This window comes from Otolemur garnettii, unplaced genomic scaffold (assembly GCF_000181295.1).
Source record: "Otolemur garnettii isolate 467f Iridium unplaced genomic scaffold, OtoGar3 scaffold00141, whole genome shotgun sequence".
NCBI classification, from domain to species: Eukaryota; Metazoa; Chordata; class Mammalia; order Primates; family Galagidae; genus Otolemur; species Otolemur garnettii.
In genome coordinates, this window is record NW_003852536.1 from 4,212,546 (window position 1) to 4,236,849 (window position 24,304).

Genomic DNA, 24,304 nt, shown 5'->3' on the forward strand with positions numbered 1-24,304 from the left:
ATGGAAGAAAAAGTATCCAATGTACACAACCCTATTATGAAACTAATTTATAGCTTTCATATGAAAGCTATCACCTAGTTATAGCCTAAGAAAAACTTTATTCTTTAAGGATAACAAGTCAATGTAGGCAACATCTAGTCAACTTTTTACAAGTTCTAAGAGTTCCTGAAAAGCAAAAGCTATTCAATAATATTCTTATCTGTTCCTGATACTGTGCTATCACCAAAGCCAAAGTTCCAAGTAAAAAGAATGAAAAAAAAAACACTCAGTATTTACAGACTGCATACAAATCACAACAGGATCAAAATCTAACAAATTTGCTTCTTACAGGAGACCTGTGCTTAATACGGTCAATGTCCTCTCAGGTTACCTTCTTGCCAAAAGTAGTCTTTGCCACATGGCAGATGCTCAATGAAATAAACAAGAAAAGAACAAATGAATAAATAAGAAATTTGCTATAGGAAGACACCAACAAAGCTGAAGCCTCTCAGTTCTTACATTTTATGGTATAAACTGAAAAGTCATTTGACAATTTAGAATTCAAAAATAAACAGTTGCTCTGATTCAAAAACTTTTCAGAATGTAAGTTCACCAAATTTAGACGACTGAACCACAGAAAATCATCAAAAACAAACCCCAAAATATAGATGTCTTATTCAGCTCATCATTAACAGACCACAAAATGATTAAACTAAAAGTCTGTATAACCATTGGACTGATACACTCCAACTTTCCATAAGATAAATGTACTACATGCATCAAGGCAGCCCTTAGCCCATGTGGGAAGTCTGCGGATAGCTATTTTGGCAATTTAGGATTATCTACTTAGTCACTAAATTTTGATCATTTTGGTCATTTTGTTTTAACTTAGCCAGCCAATATACCAAATAGCAAGCACTCAAAAAAATAACAATAAAAATAATAAAGGCCCTGGTTGGACTGGCAGCCCCTTCTCTTCAACACAAGACCGTGCTTCCTGCTCCATTCCTCTGGAAGTCACCCTCTTTTTTTTTTTTTTTTTTTTTTTTTTGCAGTTTTTGGCCGAGGCTGGGTTTGAACCCATCACCTCCAGCTTATGGGGCCGGTGCCCTTCTCCTCTGAGCCACAGGCACTGCCCTGGATGTCACCCTCTTGATTGATCTGCCATATTTCAGCCCCACACTTGCCCCTGAATCAAATAGTGTTATTCATGATCTGCCCTTTAAAAACAGTCAATTCCAGCACCAGTGATGGTTTTGCATCAGACTGCAGCCCACAGGGGCAGCCCAGAGCCAGGCCTGAGTGAGGCTCTCACAGGGGAAGTTGTACAGACACATGATATATTAATATGAGGGGAGAGGGAAGTTCTCCAAATTATCATCTTCCGTGGCAAAAGTTACATGAGAGCTTAAAACATCATAAGAATATTTTAATGAAAGTAATCAAGGAATTTCTTGAAGCAAAGCCAGCAACAAAGCATTAACCCTGCAACATTCCAAGATCCAGACAAAAGAGCAGCTGAAGCAGAAAGATGATGTAAAGAGTATGAATGTCAGTTCTGGGATGAAAAAGCATGCACTTACACACACTAACGAGCATGTAACATTTCAGGAACTTAGTGCAACAATCAGAGCGAAACGACTGAGAAAGTCCCTAAATAAGCTCTGCCAAGTATTTAAAATAAGCAAAAGAGAATGTTGGTTTCATGTATTGGTGTGAGCTTTATCTTGAAATATGCAATGCCTAAGAAATGCCTTTCAACTCCTAAATTATTCCAGAATTGTTATCAATTTTAAGAATTACTAACATTATTAATAAGCATGATTACTTCTGTTTTTTAAAAAGAATGCTTAGCAGGCTGACTACAACATTTCTTTGTTCCTCATTTCTGGGACGGTCCTGCTGTAGTCTTTCAAAGCCAACTACACAGAACACTGCCAGTGATCCACCCGAAAGTCGCAAGCTGGACTGAAGACCCAGAATAGTACTCTGGTAATCATTTCTCTTTTTTGAAAAGTACACAGAAACTTCTCCAAGGTATTGTGAGCTACAGGAAGGAATTTAATATAAAGCAGCTCCATCATGATCACCATTAAGGTATTTTGATCATTAAGCAAGAAAAAGAGGTTACTGTTACTCTTACCCACCCCATGGCATAAAAAGGCCTGAGTGACAGAAGTTCAAAAACAAAAAGAAGACTTCAAATCAACTTTAAAAATATACCAAACACCATCAGCAGTTGTTAAATATACTCTCCAAAGTCCCTGAGGCCCTAAGGAAACATCATAACATACAGGTAGTCTGCTCTCCGAGTCATGCCCGATCCTGTCCACGTCAACTGCACGTCATTCTTGGGTCATATCTTCAAAACAGTAAACGCTGAAAGATGCAACAAGTGAGCTAAAAGCTAGGCCACATTTCCAAACTAAGTCAGGAAATTGTTTTGATTTATCACATTTAAGGTATGCATTTTTAATTCTATATTAAAATCATGCAGGAAGTATTTTGATAAAAGTTTATTAAAGGGTCAGGATTTGAACTACATGCAAAACTAGAAATCCAAATCCATAAAGTATCAGACACTCTTTAAAGTCAGCAAGCACTCAATATTCAGCAGTCTGCCTTAATAAGTTGAACACCAACTTAGGCCAAAGGAATCATACGGATAAAAATTTTCATTGAAAATAAAAGCAGAAACCTTTCCCTGTTTTCTGTTATTAAAGCAGAACAGGATGTGATATGCTGACAAAGCAGAAAATTGAACTAGGAAGGTTGACATGTACTTGAAGAGGCTAAGAGCTCAAATGCAGGAGAGAGACAAAGGAGTGCATAACTGAGCAAGAATCTAATTTCTCAATGACTGCCAGATGTGGAATCAATATAAATACTATAGCTTAAAATATTTTTCTCATGATCTGGAAGGATACTATGAAAAGCAGTATGCTTTTGGTTAATCAGTTTTGTTCAATGACCTACTTTTAAACTCTCTTTTTATCTGTGTGACTTTGAATATGCTTTTTTCTTTTTTAAAATTAATTTTTCATTACATTCTCCTTTCAAAATTAGTTACTAATATGGTTAAAGGCCTATCTGACACGCACTGTCAATTTCAATGCCTTCTTACACCACAGTGATAGTCACTGTTAAATATTTGGTGCTTATTCTTTCAAATATTTTTCTACGTAGAGAAAAGAAGTATGTAATTTGTTGAAGGTCAAGACATAGAGCAAAACTGGTCTGACTTTAACGGTCACAGTCACTGCACTTTGCTATATCAGGTCCAACTGGATGATGTCCGACAACAGTAAAGGCCAAAATGCCTTATCATGTGAACAGGAAGCATTTACTCTACTACAGGCCAGCCCTTCTGTTGGGAACAGGGGCTACAGAAATAAACAACACACAGTTGCTGTCTCCATGTGTACACTGTATATTGTAAGATTACAGAAGAAAGAAGTCAAAGTGAGTTGAGGACAAAATAGGGCAGGGCTGGCGAGAGATTACTTCTAAAAGAAGTGATGGTTGGGTTATTTAAAAGAGCAGGACAGAGAGAAGTGACCTTGAGCATAGAGAAAAGTAGAAGACCTGGAAGAACACACACCATAAACCGCCATGGAGTTATACACTACATCGCAATTCTCAACTTCGACTGAATAAAATTTTCACAGGAAAAGGCTTCCTCTGGCATAGTGAAAATAGAAAAAAAAATAGATATACGCAGAGAATTGTAGCACTTCAGCCTAAATATAAATTTCAACAACATAAAAGCTAATTTGTAACTTGTCCCTAGTCAACTCTCAATTATTAATACTGGAATACAGTGGATCTTTCTTTACTTCACTCACACTACTTTTTATAATACTGTTGCCCCCAGCCCCAGGCCATGGACCACCACTTTACTACACTCACAGTATTTTTTATAACACTTCAGTCCTCGCCCCCCACCCATTGCCTATCTCCAAGTCATGCCTGATCCTCTCCATGTGGAGGTGAGCAGCAGCAAACTAGCAATGCTTCTTCTGTATTTACAGCCATCCTGCATCACTCACATTACTGCCTGAGCTCCACCTCCTGTAAGACAGGCAGCAGCATTAGACTGTCAGAGGAGCATGAACCCTACTATAAACTGCATACACAAGGAATCTACCTCGCACTGTCCTTATGAGAATCTCATGATGATCTGAGGTGGAGCTGAGGCAGCAATGCTAGCCCTGGGGAGTGGTGACAATTGCAGATTATCATTAGTAGAGAGGTTTGACTGCACAGAGACCATTCTCCCCCCACCATCCCCATCCTCAGCCATAGAAAAGTTGTCTTTTGTGAAACCAGGCCTGAAACCTTTCCAAAAAGGTTGTTACAACAGACACATGATGGAGATGTGGTAATAACTCATTCTACCTAAACTATAGCGGGGAAATCCACAATATGGCAAAATCAAAGAAATTCCTATCCACTGTTTCATTAAGAATAATGCTGTTATTTGTAATCTGTTCTTGAACAAGAGAGAACTGTACAGATTATCTAGTTCAATTCTCTAACTGAACCCCAGAGATAAACTATTTGTTTAAAGTGACGTGATTACCCGCAGTTGGCAGAACCTACCTATTTTGTCTTCAAGGAATCTACAAGGAAGGAATATTTTAAAATCCATTTTATTTGAAGCTTAACATTAATCACATTCTTTAGCATAGGGATAAAAAGAACACAATGCCCCTTTAAAGTCACACTTTTTCCATGTTGCCAGAGACTGTGCATGGAAGCATACTCACTTAGTCAGTCTTTCAATGGTCTGCATGTGAACATTATTATGGGTTTGGGAGAGCACAGCTTCCTGCTGAGCACATTTCAAACAAAGACCACCAACACGTTTGGAAATATTAGCAGCAAGAAGAGATTCTTTATGCCTTAGTCGTTCTTTAAGATCTTCATAGTTTTTCTGATATTCAGCTAAGTCTTTCCTACAAAGAAGGAAAAAAAATTCTAGGAAATGGCCAAGTAACAGTATACTAATTTCAAATAAATCATCATGATGTTAACTTTTACTGCCATTATGGGTGTGTACCTTATGCTTTACATATGATATCTTAATAATTTAGCAGAAACCCGAAACTTAGATGTGATTATCCTAATTGACACATTGAATATAATGAGACTTGAATACATTAAACAATTAACTAAGGTTCTCGTAGGATTTTAATATAGATTAGAGTCTGTCTCCGACACTGGTTCTCTTTCATACAATCTGACCTTTATTAATAACATATAATCCACAAAACAAAAATAAAACTCCAAATGTTAATCCTAAACAGTTTCTCTTAATAAAGGGATAGGGGCAATATAATATAATATACTTGAAAGGAGGTTAATATGCTATTTAAAGTAGTAATTCCTCAAAATTTATAGAGTACAAGTTTATGTAAAGTATAAGTTTACATAGAGTATGAGTTTATGTAAATTAGTTTATCCATAACTAATTTATTATTGGCTAGTTTTTGTCCATGAAGAAGATAAAAAAAAATTATCTCACCACAAAATTCTACAAAGATCTGTTTCAAAAGAGAATGGGCTATAAAAGAAGTTATATAGAACTTGGCCACTCATATTTCAATAGTAGCAGATATGAGCTGGAAACATGCAGTTTGCTAAAAAAGGGGGTGAAAAATGGGTGTGTGCATGTATAGTTTTGTTTGTTTTTACTTTATGGGCTTACCCCTGTGTGGGGTTTTTTCCAAGTTGACTTTTTAAGCATTAAGTGACCAAGATGTGGGTTGTATTTTCTTCTTTCCCACTAAAACTGTGGTCAAGTCAACTTGGTGACTGAGCTTTCTCACTGAGATGTCTCTTTTCTACAGCATGTATTTTTTTAAAAAATCAACTTCCTAGCTCAAAGAGGAGATTTTGGAAGGCAGGTACTTTATCTCCAGCCCATTGTACTCCCTATTGTCAGAGTTTCTATGCTCAAGGGTCTATAGCTGTCTAAGTCTGACAAAGCCAACAACCGACACCTGGCTGTCAGACGTCACTTCAACTGTTGGGATTTCCCAGTTTCCATTTCTAGGGGTGATGGAAAAGATCCACAGGCACTCTGCCAAAAAAAAAAGCTAATGACAATCTGAAGTTTGGGGGTAGGAGTGGGCAGGGGAAGAACCGAGGAGCTATTTCTGTCCTATCCCTAAATTAATATCTCTAACATAAAAAGTGTTGTGTTTTTTTTTCTTTTTCTCTCTCTCAATATCATGTGGAGAAAGTTTGACATTCACTCAAAGGCTTTATAAAAAGAAAGAATTTTGGAAGCACATTCTTAAGTCAAGTGGTCCTTATTATTAATTTCTGTCAGGTCCAAACTCAAAACACTTAAGTAGATTTGGTTGCTGGAAATCGAAAAAGAAATAGTTACCTAAGAGCCAGAGTTTCTGAGAAGAATGATTTTGTTTCTTTCTTTAAAAAACTGTGCCTTAAAATAACCTTAAATTAGGCTTAAAGAAAATGAAGAAACAGAAGGATCGAGTCTAGATCATTGCAAGTTGATATTTTAACATAATTAAAGATGGTATATTTGAATTCTGAATGAGACAAACTACGTCACATTCCCCTAAGTATAATGACCTAGAAATATATTAAAAACTAAAGAATCAAATCACAACACAAATCAGATAAAATAAAAAGGAAAAAAGCGAGACCATTTTTTAAAAGTTGGGTTTCTTTTTGTAAAAACAAAAATCTTCACAGAAATCTTAAAACTAATCAGAGCAATCTATTAGAAAACCATAAAAGTATTTTTTAAAAAGATGAACAACAACTTCTGTAATGAAAGCTTTGAGCGCTGGTTCTTAGTATTATTCTGGTTATATCTCTAGATAGAATATAACCTGGAAGATTTCAAAACTTATTTCAAATTGGACTTATTAAAATAAAATTATAAAAATATTTTCAAGTTTATTTAATTTGAAAATAATTACCACTTTACTTATTTATTTTTTGAGACAGAGTCTAACTCTGTTGCTCAGGCTAAAATATAGTGGCATCAGCCTACCTCACACCAACCTCAAATTCCTGGGTTCAAGTGATCCTCCTCCCCCAGCATCCCAAGTAGCTGGGACTATAATGTTCACCTAATTTTTACTATTTTTAGTAGAGATGGGGTCTCACTCTTGCTCAGGCTGGTTTCAAACACCTGAGCTCAAGGGATCCTCCTGCCTCAGCCTCCCAAAGTCCTAGGATTATAGGCCTAAGCCAATGCGCCTGGCCTATTATGACTATTTTAAAATAACCTTTAATAAAAAAGTTTGTTAATTCTTGGTGTCATTTTCTACACATTTTACAGAGTGGCCACAAAGTTCATGTGCAATTATACTATTATTGCAATTTTAAATTAGTTGAAGATTATCTATAGAGGAAAAAAACTTGCTTGTGATTTGAAAAGTAGAGTACTTTGCTTTCAAGTTATATTTTATTTTCAAAACATAATTTCTATAAGAGCAACTAGTGATTCTTATTTCTATGAGAAAAAAGCAAATGTTTTGCAAGTGATGAAAGGTTAAAATTTATAAATTAGCTTACAGAAACAGAATTTGGAAAAGTACTTAAAATTTTATGCTCCTTTAGCCTTTTATAACCTGAGGAAATTTTTTTATATTGTATATAAAATATCATCAAGTAATTTTGATACTGATTAAAAGTGACAGTTCAGCAAACATTCAAATATTTTTCAAGATTATTATGGGTTTAGTAAGGCTATAAATGTATGAGTTAAATTTACCTCAAAAATGTTAATTGGGATTCCTGGATTGCACTCTTTTCCTCATAGGTAAGCTTTAACCTCTCCTACAAAAAAGAAAAAAAACAGTACATTTTCTCTAAGTCCTATGCTTTGTAAGCAAATTTTAATTATTAATATTAAACTTACTTTTTTTTTTTTACCCAAGAGAAAAAAACAGTGTGTCCTCTCAGGAGACATTTTCCTTTATTCACCCCAAATTTTCTATTGTTACTGAGAAAATGCCTGCAAAGACTAGTAAGTCATAAAACAGCTATTACTGACAAATTTTCCCTTCAAAATTACATACATCCCTAAAAATGTGACCGTGGGAATAAAAGGTGTAATCTATAAGGTTGATAAAGGCAAAAATCGAATCTTGTTGGATTCCTCATTATGGCTCCTGTATATCTGACATACTATAAATGTGTTTGAATGAATGATAAAAAGTGACCTTATGAAGCACCTGATGATACACCAAACTGATGAATTATCTAAGAGCCTCCGCATGTATCTAACTAGTCTTTCGTTCAACAATGTTTTGACTTTCTTCCTCCACCCTCCCATTCAATAAATATTTATTGAGTATGTAAAATGAAGGCACTTTGAACCTCAAGGAATTTATATAATATTGTAGAAAGAAATAGAAAGACAAATGAACAATTTCAATTGTAATTGAATCTTCAATAATGACACAGGAGCTCAGGATACTGACACCCACACAGTTGAAAATCTGTATATATCCTTTGACTCCCCTAAAACTTAATTACTAGTAGCCTACTGATGCCTTATTGGTAACATAAACAGTCAATTAACACATATTTTGTGTGTTACATATACTATATAGAGTATTTTTACAATGAAGTAAGCTAGAGAAAAGAAAACAATGCTTCATATAGGTCCCATTATATTATTCAAGGTATACAGTGTTGTAATAAACACAATGAAAACTACATGAGAACCATTAAAGATCCCTTCTTACTGTGATACGCAATTTATGGAGAGACAAACTGTTGAAACGAATGATTAGTGGCAAGCAGATAATTGAAATATTTGAACGTCCACTATAACAAAAGAAGGTGGCTATGAAATTAATATAGTATAGTATCTACTACTATCATTAGTTTTATGTAGTTATGATTTAATACGACCTCTTTATATTTATTTACATTTCCTTCAACTGTGAATGGTACCACATATGGTCTATAAGTCTCTGTGTGCATAACTTTTGGTAAATCTTAACTTCTTATATTAATGGATTTTGTATATTTTATGGTAGTGAATGATAAAATGGAGTAGTATCTACATATATATATTATGTATTAATGGCATACTTAGATTTTCTTAATTTTTTCAATATTTCTAGATATGTGATTCTTCTGCAAATTTTTTTTTTTTTTTTTGAGACAGAGTCTCACTTTCTCGCCCTCAGTAGAGTGCTGTGGCAGGATCACACTGCTCACAGCAACGTCTAGCTCTTGGGCTTAGGTGATTCTCTTGCTTCAGCCTCCCGAGTAGCTGAGACTACAGGCACCCGCCACAACACCCGGCTATTTTTTTGTTGCAGTTTGGCCAGGGCCGGGTTTGAATCTGCCACCTTCTGCCACCTTCGGGATATGGGACCGGCGCCCTACACACTGAACCATAGGCAACAGCCTCTTCTGCAAATTTTATCAAACTGTCACAAATTTCAAAAAAATTTCCAAAATTTCCAATATACTTATTAAAAATATACACGTAGACCTGCACAGTTTAAACCCATGTTGTTCAAGGATCAATTGTACATATAATTGTTCTAGGGAGGTATATGGAAGTTAAAATGAAATGAGAGAGGCAGGGACTCCTTATTCAGATAAAGAGAAATAAAGGCTTCAAAGTGGAGATATTAAGACTTGGAGCATAATTCCAAACAGACCACAAGGCACAGAGGCTAAAGAAAGCATGCTATACATTTTGACAAGTAGATGAGTATCACTAGAATATAAAATGCTATGTGGAACAGTGGTTAGAGATGGGCCAAACAGGAAGGCTGGGCCATGAGAAGACTAAAAATATTAATGCTTTCATTTGGGGTACATGACACATGCAGTCTCCCTATAGAAGAGGCACTGGATAGCCACTGCGAACTTTATCAGAACTGATTCTTAAATCACTCTTGAAATGTGGGAAAAGGAAAACCAGTAAGGAAATCATTGCAAATACACAAAAAAGACAATTCTTGCGTGAAACTATCTTGTCTGAGGCTTTTCTTTTTGGGAACATTTCTAATTGTTGTTGCAATTTTGGTGTTTGATATTGGTCTATTCAAAATTCCTAATTCTTGGGTTGGGCACGGTGGCTCACGCCTGTAATCCTAGCAATTGGGAGGCCAAGGCAGGTGGAGTGCCTGAGTTTACAGGTTCGAGACCAGCCTGAGCCAGAGCAAGACCTAGTCTTAAAAATAGCTGGGCATTGTGGTGGTGCCTATAGTCCCATCTACTTGGAAGGCTGAGGCAAGAGGATTGTTTAAGCCCCTGTGTTTTAAATTGCTATGAGCTGTGATGCCAAAGTGCTCTACCCAGGGTGACATAATGAAACTCTGTCTCAAAAAAATTTTTTTTTAATTTTTTTCTAATTCTTTCTGATTGAGTTTAGGAAGATGGTGTGATTCCAGGTATTGGTCCATTTCTGCTATGTTTTCAAAATTCTGGGCATAGAGTTTTTTATAGTAATTGGTGTGATTTTTAATCTCTGTGGTATCTATTGTTATTTCCCCATTTTTGTTTCTTATTAAGGCTATTAGACATCTTAATTTTCTATTTCTGGTTAGTTGGCCAAGGGTTTATCAATATTATTAATCTTTTCAAAGAACCGACTCTGTTTTACTGATCTTCTGAATTATTCTTGTGTCTTCAATATCGTTTAATTCTAATCAATTTTGGTTATTTCTTTTTTTCTACTAGGTTTGGGATTAGAATGTTCTTCCTTTTCCAACTCCTTGAGGTGGTCCATTAGGCTGCTGACTTGCTCTTTTTCTGTTTTCTGGACGTGGAAATTTAATGCTATAAATTTCCCTCTTAGGAAGGCCTTTGCAGGATCCCAAGGTTTTGGTAGCTTGTGGCTTGTCACTTTGTTCAGGAAATTTAATGATTTCCTTCTTTAGCTCTTACTTGAGATAAAGCAAAAGGTTATTTAGTTTCCACGACTTTATGTAAATATGAAGATTTCTACTGGAGATAATTTACATTTAAAAGATGCTGAAGTTTGATTTGTGCCCTAAGATATGATCAATTTTGGAGGACTGTTGCATTGTTCCCTTAACAAGTATATAGTGTCCATCTTTGTCTTTCTTCTTTTTGTTGGTCTAAATCCAATTGTATCTGCAAATAAGATTACAACCCCTGCTTTTTTCTGATTTCTATTTACCTGAAGTACTGTTTTCCTTCCTTTCGCCCTGAGTCTAGTTTTAGCCTAAGAGATTAGATGTGAATCTTAAAGACAACATATATTTGGCATATCTTTTTATTAGTCAGTCAGCCTGTGCCTCTTCAGTAGGGAATTCAAGCCATTCACATTTACTGAGAGAACTGATAGGTATGACAGACTTCTGTTTGTGTTGTTTTGTGGAGGTCTATTGTTTAGTCTTATCCCTTGAACCATTGTGGTAGCTAGGCTTTGTCCACTAGTTTCTGGGTGTTTACTTTGCTGATGTTACATTGTGCTAGTCAATGTGAAGAACAGATCTGAAGAACAGAGCTGGTCTTGTGAAATTCCTCAATATTTGGATGTCAGTATTTGATTTCTCTGTCAAATATGAAACTTAGTTCAGCAAGATACAGAATCCTAGGCTGAAATTGTGTTGTTTAAGGAAGTTAAAGATAGGTGGTCACCCTCTTCTGGCTTGAAAAGTTTCAGCTAAAAAGCCCCTTGTCACCCTTGTAGGTAAGAAATTGCTTATGTCTGGCCACTTGCAGGACTTTCTTTTTCATTTTGACTTTAGCCAAATTAATTACCATGTGTCTAAGAGATGCTTTGTTTGAACGGAGTCATGATGGGGTTCTGAGACTTTCTAGTACTTGGATTTCTGGGTCTCTCACAATGCTTGGGAAATTCTTCACATGACATCTTGAAGTACAGATTCTGTGCCTTTAGGACCACCTTCCTTTCCTTCAGAAATCACTATAATTTGAATGTTCAATCTTTTAGAGTAATCCCATATCTCTCTCAGGGAACTTTTAGTCCCGTTTTTCAACCTCTTTAATTGACTGAGTTGGTTCAAATACATTGTCTTCTTCAATTTCTGAAATTCTTTCTCCTCCATGTTCTACTCTATTACTGAGGCTCTCTAATGTGTTTTGAACCTCCTTGAATGTGTCTTTCAATTCCTTAAGCTCTGCTATATCCAGATCCTTGGTGACTTGTCTTTAATTTCACTAATTTCTTGAGACCATTTCTGGACTTCTTTTTCCATCTTTACCTCCATTCCATTCATCTTATTTGCCATCCATATTCTGAATTCTATTTCTGTCATTTCAATAATCTCTCTACCTATTGAAATGTTTCTAGTCTGCAAGGTTTAGTTCAAATGTTGTCTGTGGTTCTACTTTCCCTGAATGCATGCCTCCTCACTTCCTTTTCCTGAATCATAATTACTTTTTCGTCTTTCCCTATTATTGGAACAACTATTTAGAAAAGTTTTGGAGTGAAAGAGAGCTAAGAAGTAAAATGGTAGTTGGAAGGGACTAAGGTAGTTGGTTAGGGTCAAAAGTATCTATTTTCTGTTTACTTTAAGATGTGAGCTCTTAAAGAACATACTCTGTTAAAAATAAACCAGTCAAGAGGGAGAAAAGGTACAAGAGAAAGAAGAGATAAGTGCAATAGAGAAACCCTTGAAAAAAGTAAGAAACATTTGGGATGGAGAACACACAAATGAAGAGATTGACCTCTGACATAAATTGGGGAAAAAAGGTAAATTTATAACAGACATAAAGACAATACTAGGGAAAGACATATAAGAAAAAGGAATTTGGATGCAGAAAAAGGAAGTGAGGGAACATTTTAGGTAGGGAAGATTCCATAAACCAAAGCTAGTTCTTCAAAGACAAAATAGTGGGTACTAAGTTTAGGAAGTAGCAACTAGTGAGTGGTCTGTGTGCCTACAGGTTAGATTTGTAAGACTGGCAGGAGAAGAGTGAGAAAATAAGTCCAGAAAAGGTAGTGTAAGACAAATTGTGGATGGCTTGGAAGACTGGGCCTTACCTTGTGGGTGTTAAGTAGCTCCATTAATTATTCCAAGGGGGAAAAAGAGATACAATCCACTAAGTCTTTTAAAAATGTTTTAAAAGAAAGGTATTCTTTCCTAAATAAAGTTTGGATTAGGGACTGAAAAAGGAAAAAGACTGGGGCAGAAAGAACCTTTAGAAAACTATAACAATAACATCTGTAGATGATAATGGGAACCTGAACTATGATTCATTCTGTCTTTCCCTGGAACACTCCTCACAGTATTATCCTTACTCTTTCATCACTGTTGATCAAGTCTGACATGTAGAATTTAACGTAAAGACAACTTCCAGCTTGCAAGAAAAGAAAAAAGGTCTGTTACACAGATCAAAGCATTGAAAAAGTATCATCTGGTCTTAAAATAGAATTATTTTAAACTCTCGGGGAAATTAGGACATTCAAAAGCAGCTGTGTGTATAGGAAAATTTAAAAAGCCCCAAGCATGCCTAAGAAGATTCAAGCTCAGAAGATTCCTGAGAAAACCTTAAGCTTCCACATATGGCTGATCCCTAGAGTCACAGCAAGACTAGCTAAAATGGCCCAGCAAAGAGCCTATCTGCACACTAGGAGAGGAGGCTGTTCATTCTCTCTCCCTCCCTCTCTTTCTATTTGTTAGGGACAGGGATGTTTGTTTCTTTGTTTCAGCGCCTTGTTTCATTCAAGGATATCTTTATGGAGCATTAGCTGAACATGAGTTACTAAAACAGAGACTTCAGTAATCACACATGACATAGAACAGTCTTTGTAAAACAATAGTATAGGGAAGTCTCAAAACCAAAAGGACTACTATAGCCTTCAACAATAAAAAAAGATAGCAAATCCCAGAAAAGAGACCATATCTGACTTCCAGAATTACCATATTATGATAGGGAAATGCTCAATTTTCAACAAGAAAAATCACATGGAATACAAGGAATGGAAAACATAGGTTATTCAAAGGAACAGGGTAAGCCAAGAGAAATTATCCTTGAGAAACCATAGACATCAGACTTATTAGATAAAGACTTTGTTTTGTTTTAAAACAGTATTTTTCAACCTTTTATTAATCTCACAGCACACTCACATACAGTTAAACTTCTGTGGCACACTTAAATTAGGTCAACCCTCTCCCCCCCACTCCCCACCCCCAAAAGAGTAAAAAAACAGTGTGCTTTGAACTTCTTTTGAAAATAATTTAATTAGTGATCTTTAAACTTTTCATGGCACACCTAAGATCTTCTGGTGGCACACCAGTTAAAAATCACTGCTTTAAAGTATTGTTTTTTTCTTTTATTGAATACACATTTGTTTTACAGGCTGTCCAGATGAACAAGTAGGTAAAGGAAATATTACATTTTATTTTTTGGTAGAAATCAAGGTAAACTGCAGATTAAAATGCTTCAATTTAACCTAAAGAAATGGTTTTGAAGCATACAAATTTTTAAGAAGAAAAATAAAGACTGTCTGAAGGGATTCTTCTAGCTCATCACACATTTCCAGAATAACTCTAAAAAAATTCAAAAATACTTATTGATTATCTTTAAAATATGTCAATACCATATGTCTTTATGAAATAACTTATAAAATTTATTTCATTTAAAAAGGATCCTAAGTTTTAAATAAACTGCTAGCCATATAATTTTCTTCACCTTAAAGTCCATGTCTCTGATTAGGTAGGACACACATAGTTTTTGAAGAAATAATGATTTTTACAAATTAACACACACAAAAATCACTTAAAATACTTTAAAAGAGAAAAGAGTTTTCACTAAAAGTCAGCTTGAAATAGAATATAGTAGATGTTTCTTGTCATCAGAATTCTCAATGAGATGCTTTGGAAAGTTTTAAAACATATCACAGTCTTTACCAAGAAACACTGCCATTAGTAATGTCCATGAAGATAGCAATTGCCTTGATGGCTCACTGTAAATAGATACAACATTACTGGGCTGGTTCTCCACATCAGAGGCAAAGGTGCTCTCTTCTCTTACGTTATGAGTTTGTATAACTGAAGCTTCTGGGAGTAAAAGATTATCTATAGTTTTGTTGGTTTTATTGAAGTTGTCAGTAAGTGTGGTAATGTCACACTCCTAGTCTAGGACACCAATCCATCTTCTATTGTAAGTACATCTTTAGTTTCAAATGGTTCCAAGAAAGGAGCCAAAAACTCATTTGCATAAAGTCTTGAGACCCATTATTGTCACATCTGTGTCTTCTTCAGAGTCCTTATCACTGTCACTGCCAATGGCAATTAAAGAGAGGACAGTGAAGGGTTATCTCCAGTGTTTCTCATGCTGCTTCTTGTGTTGCTTCTTTTTGTTTCTGTGATGTTTGGCTGTACTGGCATCTATTCCCTTATAAACCATCTCTGCACTCAGGCTCCAGGTCCTTCTTTTTCTCCTCTTGCATTTTGTCTTTCTGATCATCGGCTGTCTAAAAAGCTGTCACTCTTGTTTTCATAGTTTCGCTCCAATTTTGATGAAGAGTTTTGGTAATGACTGTCCTTTACTATAGAAGCTAATTACCTCCAAATGCTGTGTTTTTATTTTCCTTTCCCCAGGGCTTCCACTTCTCATCTTCCCTGTTGATGCAGTCCTTGATCTCTTACTAGACAGGATCCTTGATCTGTGCCTTTCATAGCAATAATATTTTCTTTCACAGTGCTTTTTTTTTTTCCTAGCATTTGTTCTTTGAGAAAAGGATTGAATTTAAATTCTGGGCTTGAAGATTATCTGGAATAAGGAGCTCTAGATAGAGCCCTCTTCCTATAAGATGAATGTAACTATCCCTGTCCTTATTTCTATTATACTAAGTATACTCTCACTTATATCTGCTTCCATAAATATTTCTTAAATAATCACAATCTCTATTTCTGCTCTGCAATTCTTTGCCATGGTCACTGCTATAAGACCTTGATCTTCTTGTGCTTTCACTACTTAAGAGTGTGCCTTCTTTTTGATCAAATGCTGTCTCTACTTATTGATCTTTTTGTTTCCTCTCCCTCTGGGTCTGCTACTCGCCCTGCTTCTGGATCCTTTGTCTTCCATTATTTTCTCCCCATGACGCTTCCTATAATTTTCCTGCCCACTTCTACTCTGGAAATGTGAATGTGAAATTCTCGATCTTCCCCTCTTCCTATGTTTATGGCTACATGCAGACTATCCCCTGTCTCCTTTTGCTGATGAGCTGGGGTCCCTGGGAGATGACAATGATGTAGATCAATTGTTTCTCTTCTTTCTTTGACTATTATACTGGAATCATAACGACCTTTATTTATTTGATCATCCTCTCCAAGAGCAGAGCATGGCGATTAACATCTACTAACATCTCTATCACCGAAATTGTTAAGAATGGTCTTGTGTCTTTGCTATCTCCATTTTCTCATAAGTACTTAACTCCCCAGAATCAGAGGACAGTTCAACAGGTCCTGGGATCCTCTAAACTAGTGGTTTAACAAACCTAACAATGTCACAATTTTCTGAAGAAGAATCACTGTCATTATTTAAGCCCTTACTGGTTTGCACTCCTTGTACCTGAACCATGACTCTCTCTATGACAAGTTCATCATCTGAACTGTTAGAAATATTTTAAAAGGAAGGCGCAGCAACATGTACCTGCTCTGACTTTTGAGTAAAATGATCCTAGAGTCTCACCATCCCACAGTGCCTCACTAAAGATGGAACAATGGCTACATTACTATCTAAGTCTTGGGTTTCAGCCCCATCTGGAGATATTGATAATGAATGAAGAATCAGAATGGCTGCCTTCCTCATATGAGAGAGCAGGACAATCACAATTAGCATGCTGGTCAAAGGCTGCCATGTTAAAAGACGATACAGCAAACTGATACATTTATGTGTAAAATGTTCAGTTCACCTAAGTAAAAATGGCCTTACATCTGACACAAATGCCTGATTCTTGAAATCATAGTGAGTAACATTACTCATGATGATGTGCTGGACGATATTCACTACAGATCCCTGAGCTCCAAAAAGAACTGTAACTTCACATTTTTTAACCAGTGGAATAATATGTAAAGGATTCCTATGGAAAAATTCATTTGAAATGTCCCAATAGCAGTCACCATCTTCAGGATTTCTAACTTGAGCACTAGAATAATAGATAATTTGTCTAAAATTAATGATATCTTGTTCTTGAATTTTTGGCAAAGATTTTTCATCTGCAGTAGCTAGCCTCTTTGTTGCAACTCGTCTCACAAGCTAAAGATTTTCAACATCTTTAGGTCTCATTGAAATGCCTAATGTTCAAACAGTAGTCCACTATCTGGTGGAGTTGCTGCTCTTTCATTCATCATACTACTAGGTAAATAAATAGCAGCATTCAATTCCCCTGTCAATGTTTTACTGCAGTAAAATCATGGAATGTCAGGGATGGTAAAAGAACCATTACAAACAAAACTCAGGTAAGCACCACTCTAAGACACATTATCAAATCTATCCCAGGATAGTCAGGAGACTGTCTCTTGCAAGTTTGCTAGTGTCAGCTTTAAACAAAAAGTTGTCCAGCAGATACAGAAGCAGGCTCAGCTGGGGCCCCTGTGGCAAGTTCCCCACAACCCAAAAAGCTAGGCTGATGGCAGTAGGATCTATGAAGATGTACCTGGTAACTTCTCCACCTACCCTCAGAAGTGGGATCAAGTTGGGGTGCTTCACCCTCCTTGCAGGTCAGCAGAGATCCCAGTGGCTGCTGCCACCCACGAAGCCAGGGAGTTGCTCTGCTCTGGACTGAATTTATTCAGTGGTAGGTCCTGGGTCTGGTGGGAGTTCCATGGTGTCGACTGCCTATGCCTGTAGTCAGAAGGGCCCTATTTCTTCGGCACCCAGAAACTCTAATATCCACTCCTGAATTAAGCATTTCATCTTCTCCTCAGCAAAGACTTTAGAACAGGGTAATTCATAGAGACAAAAAGTAGAATAGAGGATTCCAGTGGTCAAGGGGGGAGAGGAATGGAAAGTTACTGTCTAAAGGGCACAGAGTTTTTGTTTGGGATGATGAAAAAGTTCTGAAAATGGATAGCACTGATGATTGCACAACACTGTGAATGTACTTAATGCTGATTAATTTTACACTTAAAAATACTTAAAATGCTAAATTTTATGTTATGTACGTTTTACCAGAATTTTTAAAACGTGCAAAAAAGAAATAAGAAACAAAGGCATCAGAGAAAAGTATCCAAGTACTAACCAGTTCTCGCTTCCATTTTTCAGCCTCCCCAGCAGATTTTTCTCTGCCAGTATCTGCACTGCCGTGGGAATGTGGTTTCTTGGCAGCTTCATCCACCTCACAATCTTCAGCTGTTGTAATCCAAGAATTCTGCATGTTTCCCTAAAACAAAATGTGCCAGTAATTGCAATTGATATTCAACTTTAAATAAACATGCATACTTTACAAATAGAATGCTGATTCTTAGCCATGACAGGAGGGAAATAATCCCAACACATGCTTTTAAACCATAAGTCAAGAATCACTTTTACATTTTCAGATTGTTAGGGTCATATTTTACAACTGGTACTCAAAATGAAATTCCTACAGGTACAGGCAATAATTTAAATATGAGACAGAGGAATGGATGTCAATGTATTCAACAAATGGAATTATCCATTACTCCTCTAAAGATACGCACTTTTAAAACACACAATCTTCTCTTAGTTTGTCTTTCATTTTATACATTTCATAGAGGCATGGCTAAGAGTAATAATAATTGTTAACAAATATAGTCCTTTCTATGTGTCAAACACTGTTTTGCATGTGCTTTACATATATTAACTTATTTAATCCTTAAATTCTATGAGATAGGTTCCATTGCTGTCTCCATTTTGTACGTGAGGAAACTGAGTCACATAGAGTAACTAGCCATGGACAACAGAGATAGGAAGTAGCTAACAAGTGGCAGAACTAGGACTTGAACACTGGCAACCTAAGTCCAGAGTCCATGTCTACAATGTAATAAAAAACATATATTTGGTCTTTGCCCCCAATTCCTGACACAGAGCTCCCACAACTCTTATAATTTCCTGAGTAGTAGGAGTCGTATGGGGCACCTTTTTTTGTTTGTTTTTTGAGATAGAGTCTCACTTTGTTGCACTTGGGATAGTGCCGTGATGTCATAGCTCACAGCAACCTCAAACTCTTGGGCTCAAGTACTGGTCTTGCCTCTGCCTCCGAAGTAGCTGGAACTACAGGCACCTGCCACACGCCTGGCTATTTTTAGAGTCAGGCGCCTCACTCTTACTCAGGCTGGTCTCAAACTCCTGAGCTCAAGCAGTCTACTTGCCTCTGCCTCCCAGAGTGCTGGGATTACAGGCGTGAGTCACTGCATCCCGGCATAGGGGCACCTTTTGTTATATTTGGTCTTAGTCCCAAATTCTTGACACAGGAGATTCTAAGACCTTTCAAGTCTCCAAAGTGATGACAGTATCTTTGTTACGCTAATGTAATGGCTGGTGGCTGCACCTCTAAACAGCTTCAGGATAGGAGGTGGTCACTAGAAAGACTAAACCAGGATTAGAGGACTAGAACTTTTAGCTCAATGCCCCAACATCCAGGAAGGAGAAAAGGACTAGAGATTGACAATCACTAACTGTTAATGACTTAATCAATCAGACCTATGTAATGAAGCCTCCATAAAAATCCTTTCTGGTGGGGGTCAGAATTTCTTGTTGGTGAATGCATCCACATGCCAGGAGGGTGGTACACCCCAATTCCAAATGTACTTCTTCGTTTATTTGGCTACTTATTTGTATCATGTATAAGATCCTTTATAATAAAGCAGTACTATCACTTAAAGTATTCCCTTGAATTTTGTGAGCTATTATGGCAAATTATCAAATATGAGAAAGGAGCTGTGGGGACTCCCAATTTGCAGCCAATGCAGACAGACCTGTGGGTAACCTGGAGACCCCCTACTTGTGACTGATATGTGAAGTGGGGGTAGTCTTGTGTGACTGAGCCCTTAACCTGTGGGTCTTATACTAACTCTGGGTAGCTAGTGTCAAAACTGAGTTGAATCACTGGACACCCAGTTGATATCCACAGAGAAATGGAGAATAGTCTAGTCTGAGGGAAGAAGTCCCCAGTATTTGACATCAGAAGTGTTATAGGTAGAGAAAAAAAAAAAGCAGGTTGTTTTTTCCTTTAGTGCTCTGCTCCATTATGCTCTTGTATCTTTCCAGAAAAATATTGATCTTCACTAATAAAAACAGTACACATGTTGTGATAAACAGAGCTGACATATAACCTGTGTGTCAGGATTCAAAAAGGAATGGTAGGGACCATGAGATACCATGGCAATGAGTCCCATCCAAAGGAATCAAATGACTAGATTCAGTCCAGTCAATCACTGCCATGTGGAAATAAAAATTCATATTACTAGAAAATATTTTGTATTTTAAAAATGATGAGCCAGATATTTGTTCTACATTTGAAACATTGTTAAATATTGGCTTAAAATTTGTCAAACGAATCAAATATGTCTGTGAACTGACTTTTGTGTACCCAATATTTGCAACCTCTGCTGCCCTGTCAACAGTCACAGTAAGAAGCAGCCCAAAGATCTGGGTAATACTTTCATTAATTTAGTAAACAAATAATTATTGAGCTCTTGCTAAGGGCCAAAGGATATGGTAGTACTCACAAGGAAAAACAGGTCTCCAAACACTGAACTACACTGCAGCTGCATATCACACATCCATTCAGAGCTGTATTCTGAGATGCTATTCCATACACTTTTGGAAGTCCAGTTTAATGCAAACATTTGTGTAATGCCTACTATGTTCACACAATGTGCTAAGAGCTTGGAGGACAAAAACAGCAAGATCAACCTTAGTTCAAAGGAATTTACAGTCTAATGAGGGAGATACACACCTAGGCAAATAACTTAAATTTAATAAGGTAAGTGCTAGGCCAGAGGTGTGCATAGGTGACTACACCATAACAGAGGAGGGAGACTAAGGAGGGAAATTTATGGAAGATTCTCTGGAGAAGTTTTAAAACTTGTGTGATATCTTGAAAGATGAATAAGGGCTACCTAGATGGGAAAGGAATTCTAGAGGAAGGAACCTCATATGAAAAGTCACAGAGGTGTGAAATAACATGATACCTGCAGTGGGGTTTTAGGAAATTCATCATTACATAGGTCACTATGAAACTTTTGAGATAGACTGTGTTATGGTCCATTATTTCATTTCCAAGAAATGCAGTCAACAGCATCGTTTCTGATTCGTCTGTGCAAATTTCAATTTCCTCTGCTTACTGGTGTAGCAGCCCATATAGCCTATGGCTAGGAGGAGTGAGAGTTATAAGAAACACCTGTATACGTCAATAATGGAACACCTTGGTGAAAAGAGCATGGAGAAGAATTTAGCACTCCTAACAAGCATGAGAGAGCTCGGGAGATGAGAGCATTGGTGAATTGGCAGTCTCTACACCTGTGGTGTTGAGAGGCATGAGATCAGCCTTATATTAGGCTGGAGGAGAAGGCAGTCGGGAGCATGCGCATTCTGTCACGGACGCGCTTACTCTGACTCTGTCTCCTCTCCTGCCTGCAGAACGCCAGCTCTGTGTCTCTGCTGAAGATCACTAAACCCTGCTAAAGACTAAGATCTATTCTAAGAAGACGGCTTTACTCACTCTAAGATTCTCTCTCTCTCTCTCCCCCTCCCCCCCCCTGCTAAAGTAGATAGCCCTCAGGCACCTAAGTAGACTTGACCAAGGTAGCTTAGTGGTCTGCATCCGGCACCTACCTAAACCGGGCCTGAGACCTGGCCAGTCCCGGGCCCTGACAAGCAGTGGCAGGAGGGGGATGTGACAAATAGCATAGTGGGCAGGATTTGGTGAATGTGGACTAAGAGGGAAATAAGCTTTAGCAAATAAGAGAAAGAGAAAGAAATATCTAGAGGGAAAAGAAATATCTAAGAAAGACAGCCAACATCTGGTTTTTTCTCTTGCCTACATTTTCTCTTTCCAAATTCCAACTACTCTTCTGTGGGAAAAAAAGCCGATAAAAGCCTTTACCCTCTTCTGGGAAGCAGCTGGGGAAAAAAAGCAGAAGAAAGCCTTTCGATAAGAGGGAAAGAGAAAAGATAGAACTAGAAGATAAAAATATAAACAAGCCTTTAGCCTCAGGGGTGAGAAAAACCGTCAGTAAAAGAGCAAAGAGTTTTGGGAACAGGTTGCAAGAGTTTAACAGGGAAGAGAACTTCTAACTGCCTTCCCTTTATTCAGGGTCCTCAAACTTTTTAAACAGGGGGCCAGTTCACTGTCCCTCAGACCTCTGGAGGGCCAGACTGCAGGCCGGGCAGTGGTGGCAAAAACACCCTGCAGGCTGGATAAATGTCCTAGGTGGGCCGCATGTGGCCCAAGGCAGTAGTTTGAGGACACCTGCATATCTTCACCCATTAAGTTCTGTTTAAGAAGAAAAGAATTAAGGTGGATTAAGGGGGCTAGTGAAGAAATAGAGGAAGTGAAGTTTCATAGAAAAGCTGACACCAGAGTAAAAGAAACAGCTAAAGAGCTTCTTTCCCTTTAAGGCACCCAAAGGTTCTAAGAATTGAGAAGGAAAGATTGTAAAAAGTAAAAGGCCGAAAGAAAAAGCCAGTAGAGAAAAATCATGGCAAATGAGATACAGCAGTTGAAATATCAAATGGGACAGTTTAAAGACCAAATTAAGATCATGGCAGCTGACGTAAAACAGTTGAGAGATCAGATGAATCTTATAGTAGAAGCAGGTAAATGCTCTATCGACATGACAACTCAAATTGGGCAGCTGGAAGATCAGAGGGTAAATCCCCCAGTTAACATCAAAATGCCATAAATGTGGGAAGCTAGGCCATAAGAGAAAAGGGTTTAAAAGGGAAAAGAATGCTGAATGCTAAAGAAAAGGAACAAAGAGCATGGAAACCTCCAGGTGTATGTCCCAAGTGTAAAAAGAGCTTTCATTGGGCAAACAAATGCCGTTCTCAATTTGACAAAGATGAAACACCTTTATTGTAGGGAAATTATCAGTTGGGCCAGAATCAGAACACACTGGTAAATGAAAGAAGTGAAAACAGTTTAATATTTTCATTTCAAACTATTCTCGGAAACAACACTATAATTCAATTCTATGCCATGAGAACACTCTGCCAGCTTGGTTAGACCTGTGGTGCCTCAGTGTAAAACTGAGGAAATTAAACCAGACCAATGGATGATGATGGAGAATAATTAGATTAAATATGTTTGTGGAATATTTGGTTATCCTGTGTGGTGAGGGGGTAATCCACCTCTCATCAGCATCTGTATACTATAACTGGGTCCAGCTAAAGAGCGTGGACACGGCCTAAAGGGGCGAGGGACACTCAGAAGCAAGTGAAGCCTTTGGAAGATTATGAGAGGGAGGACAAAGGGAGGGAAGAGTAACTAAGAGTTAAGCCCCTTTTGTGCTAGGGGACTCCATTTGAAAAGAGTCTGGAATCAATTAGCAAAATTTCCTCTGAAAAAGCAGCTTGAAAGCAGGAAAAACTCCGCTACTGAGGAACTGTGAAGTGCGGGACCATTAGTCCACGTGTAACAGTCTTTTGAGATCTGTGAAGGGTGGATTTGTTAAGACCTCAAGTAGCAAAGCCTTTGGAATAGGGAGAAAAAACCTTGCTTGCAAAGAAAGATTGCAAGGAAAGCATTATCTTTTGTTGGTCTGTTAAGTAAATATCAAAGGAAAGTTCACAGTTAAAGAAATGGTAAATTCTCTCAGGGAAGATTTTCTCAGTTTGTTTTTTTCAATTTAAAAAGACCTTTAAGGGAATTAACACTACAATCACCCTTTTTCCCCAGCAGTGGCTAATTGTTCAAATCTGTACTGAGTTTATCATTTAAAGAGCCCATACCTGGAATTCTGAACTTTGACAATTACCATATTCTTTTGCCTAGAAAGAAAAGGGCTACATAACAGGAAGAACTGCCCTTACCACATCAAAAATTTTGTTTGTATATAAAAAAGGGGGGAAATGTAGCAGCCTGTATAGCCTATGGCTAGGAGTGAGTTATAAGAAATATCTGTATAGCTCAATGGAACACCTCGGTGAAAAGGGCATGGAGAGGAATTTAGCTCTCCTAACAAGCATGAGAGAGCTCAGGAGATGAGAGCATTGGTGAGTTGGCAGTCTCTACACCTGTGGTGTTGAGAAGCACAAGATCAGCCTTATATTAGGCTGGAGGAGAAGGCAGTCGGGAAGCATGCGCATTCTATCACAGACCCGCTTACTCTGACTGTCTCATCTCCTGCCTGCACAACGCCAGCATGGCACATCTCTGTTGAAGATCACTAAACTCTGC

At 37.4% G+C, this 24,304-nt stretch overlaps 1 protein-coding gene across 4 annotated transcripts in view; it reads right to left on the reverse strand.

Moving 5' to 3' along the window:
* The window catches only part of SDCCAG8 (serologically defined colon cancer antigen 8), a 227,402-nt gene that overhangs the window by 178,511 nt on the left and 24,587 nt on the right, over positions 1-24,304 (reverse strand). For all 4 annotated transcript variants that reach the window (XM_023518537.1, XM_003798811.3, XM_023518539.1 and 1 more), the window contains 3 exons: positions 18,182-18,322; positions 7,739-7,803; positions 4,749-4,937 (listed from right to left, as the gene is read on the reverse strand). In XM_023518537.1, the coding sequence (XP_023374305.1) occupies positions 4,749-4,937; positions 7,739-7,803; positions 18,182-18,322 (395 nt within the window). The remainder of the gene's footprint in view (positions 1-4,748; positions 4,938-7,738; positions 7,804-18,181; positions 18,323-24,304) is intronic.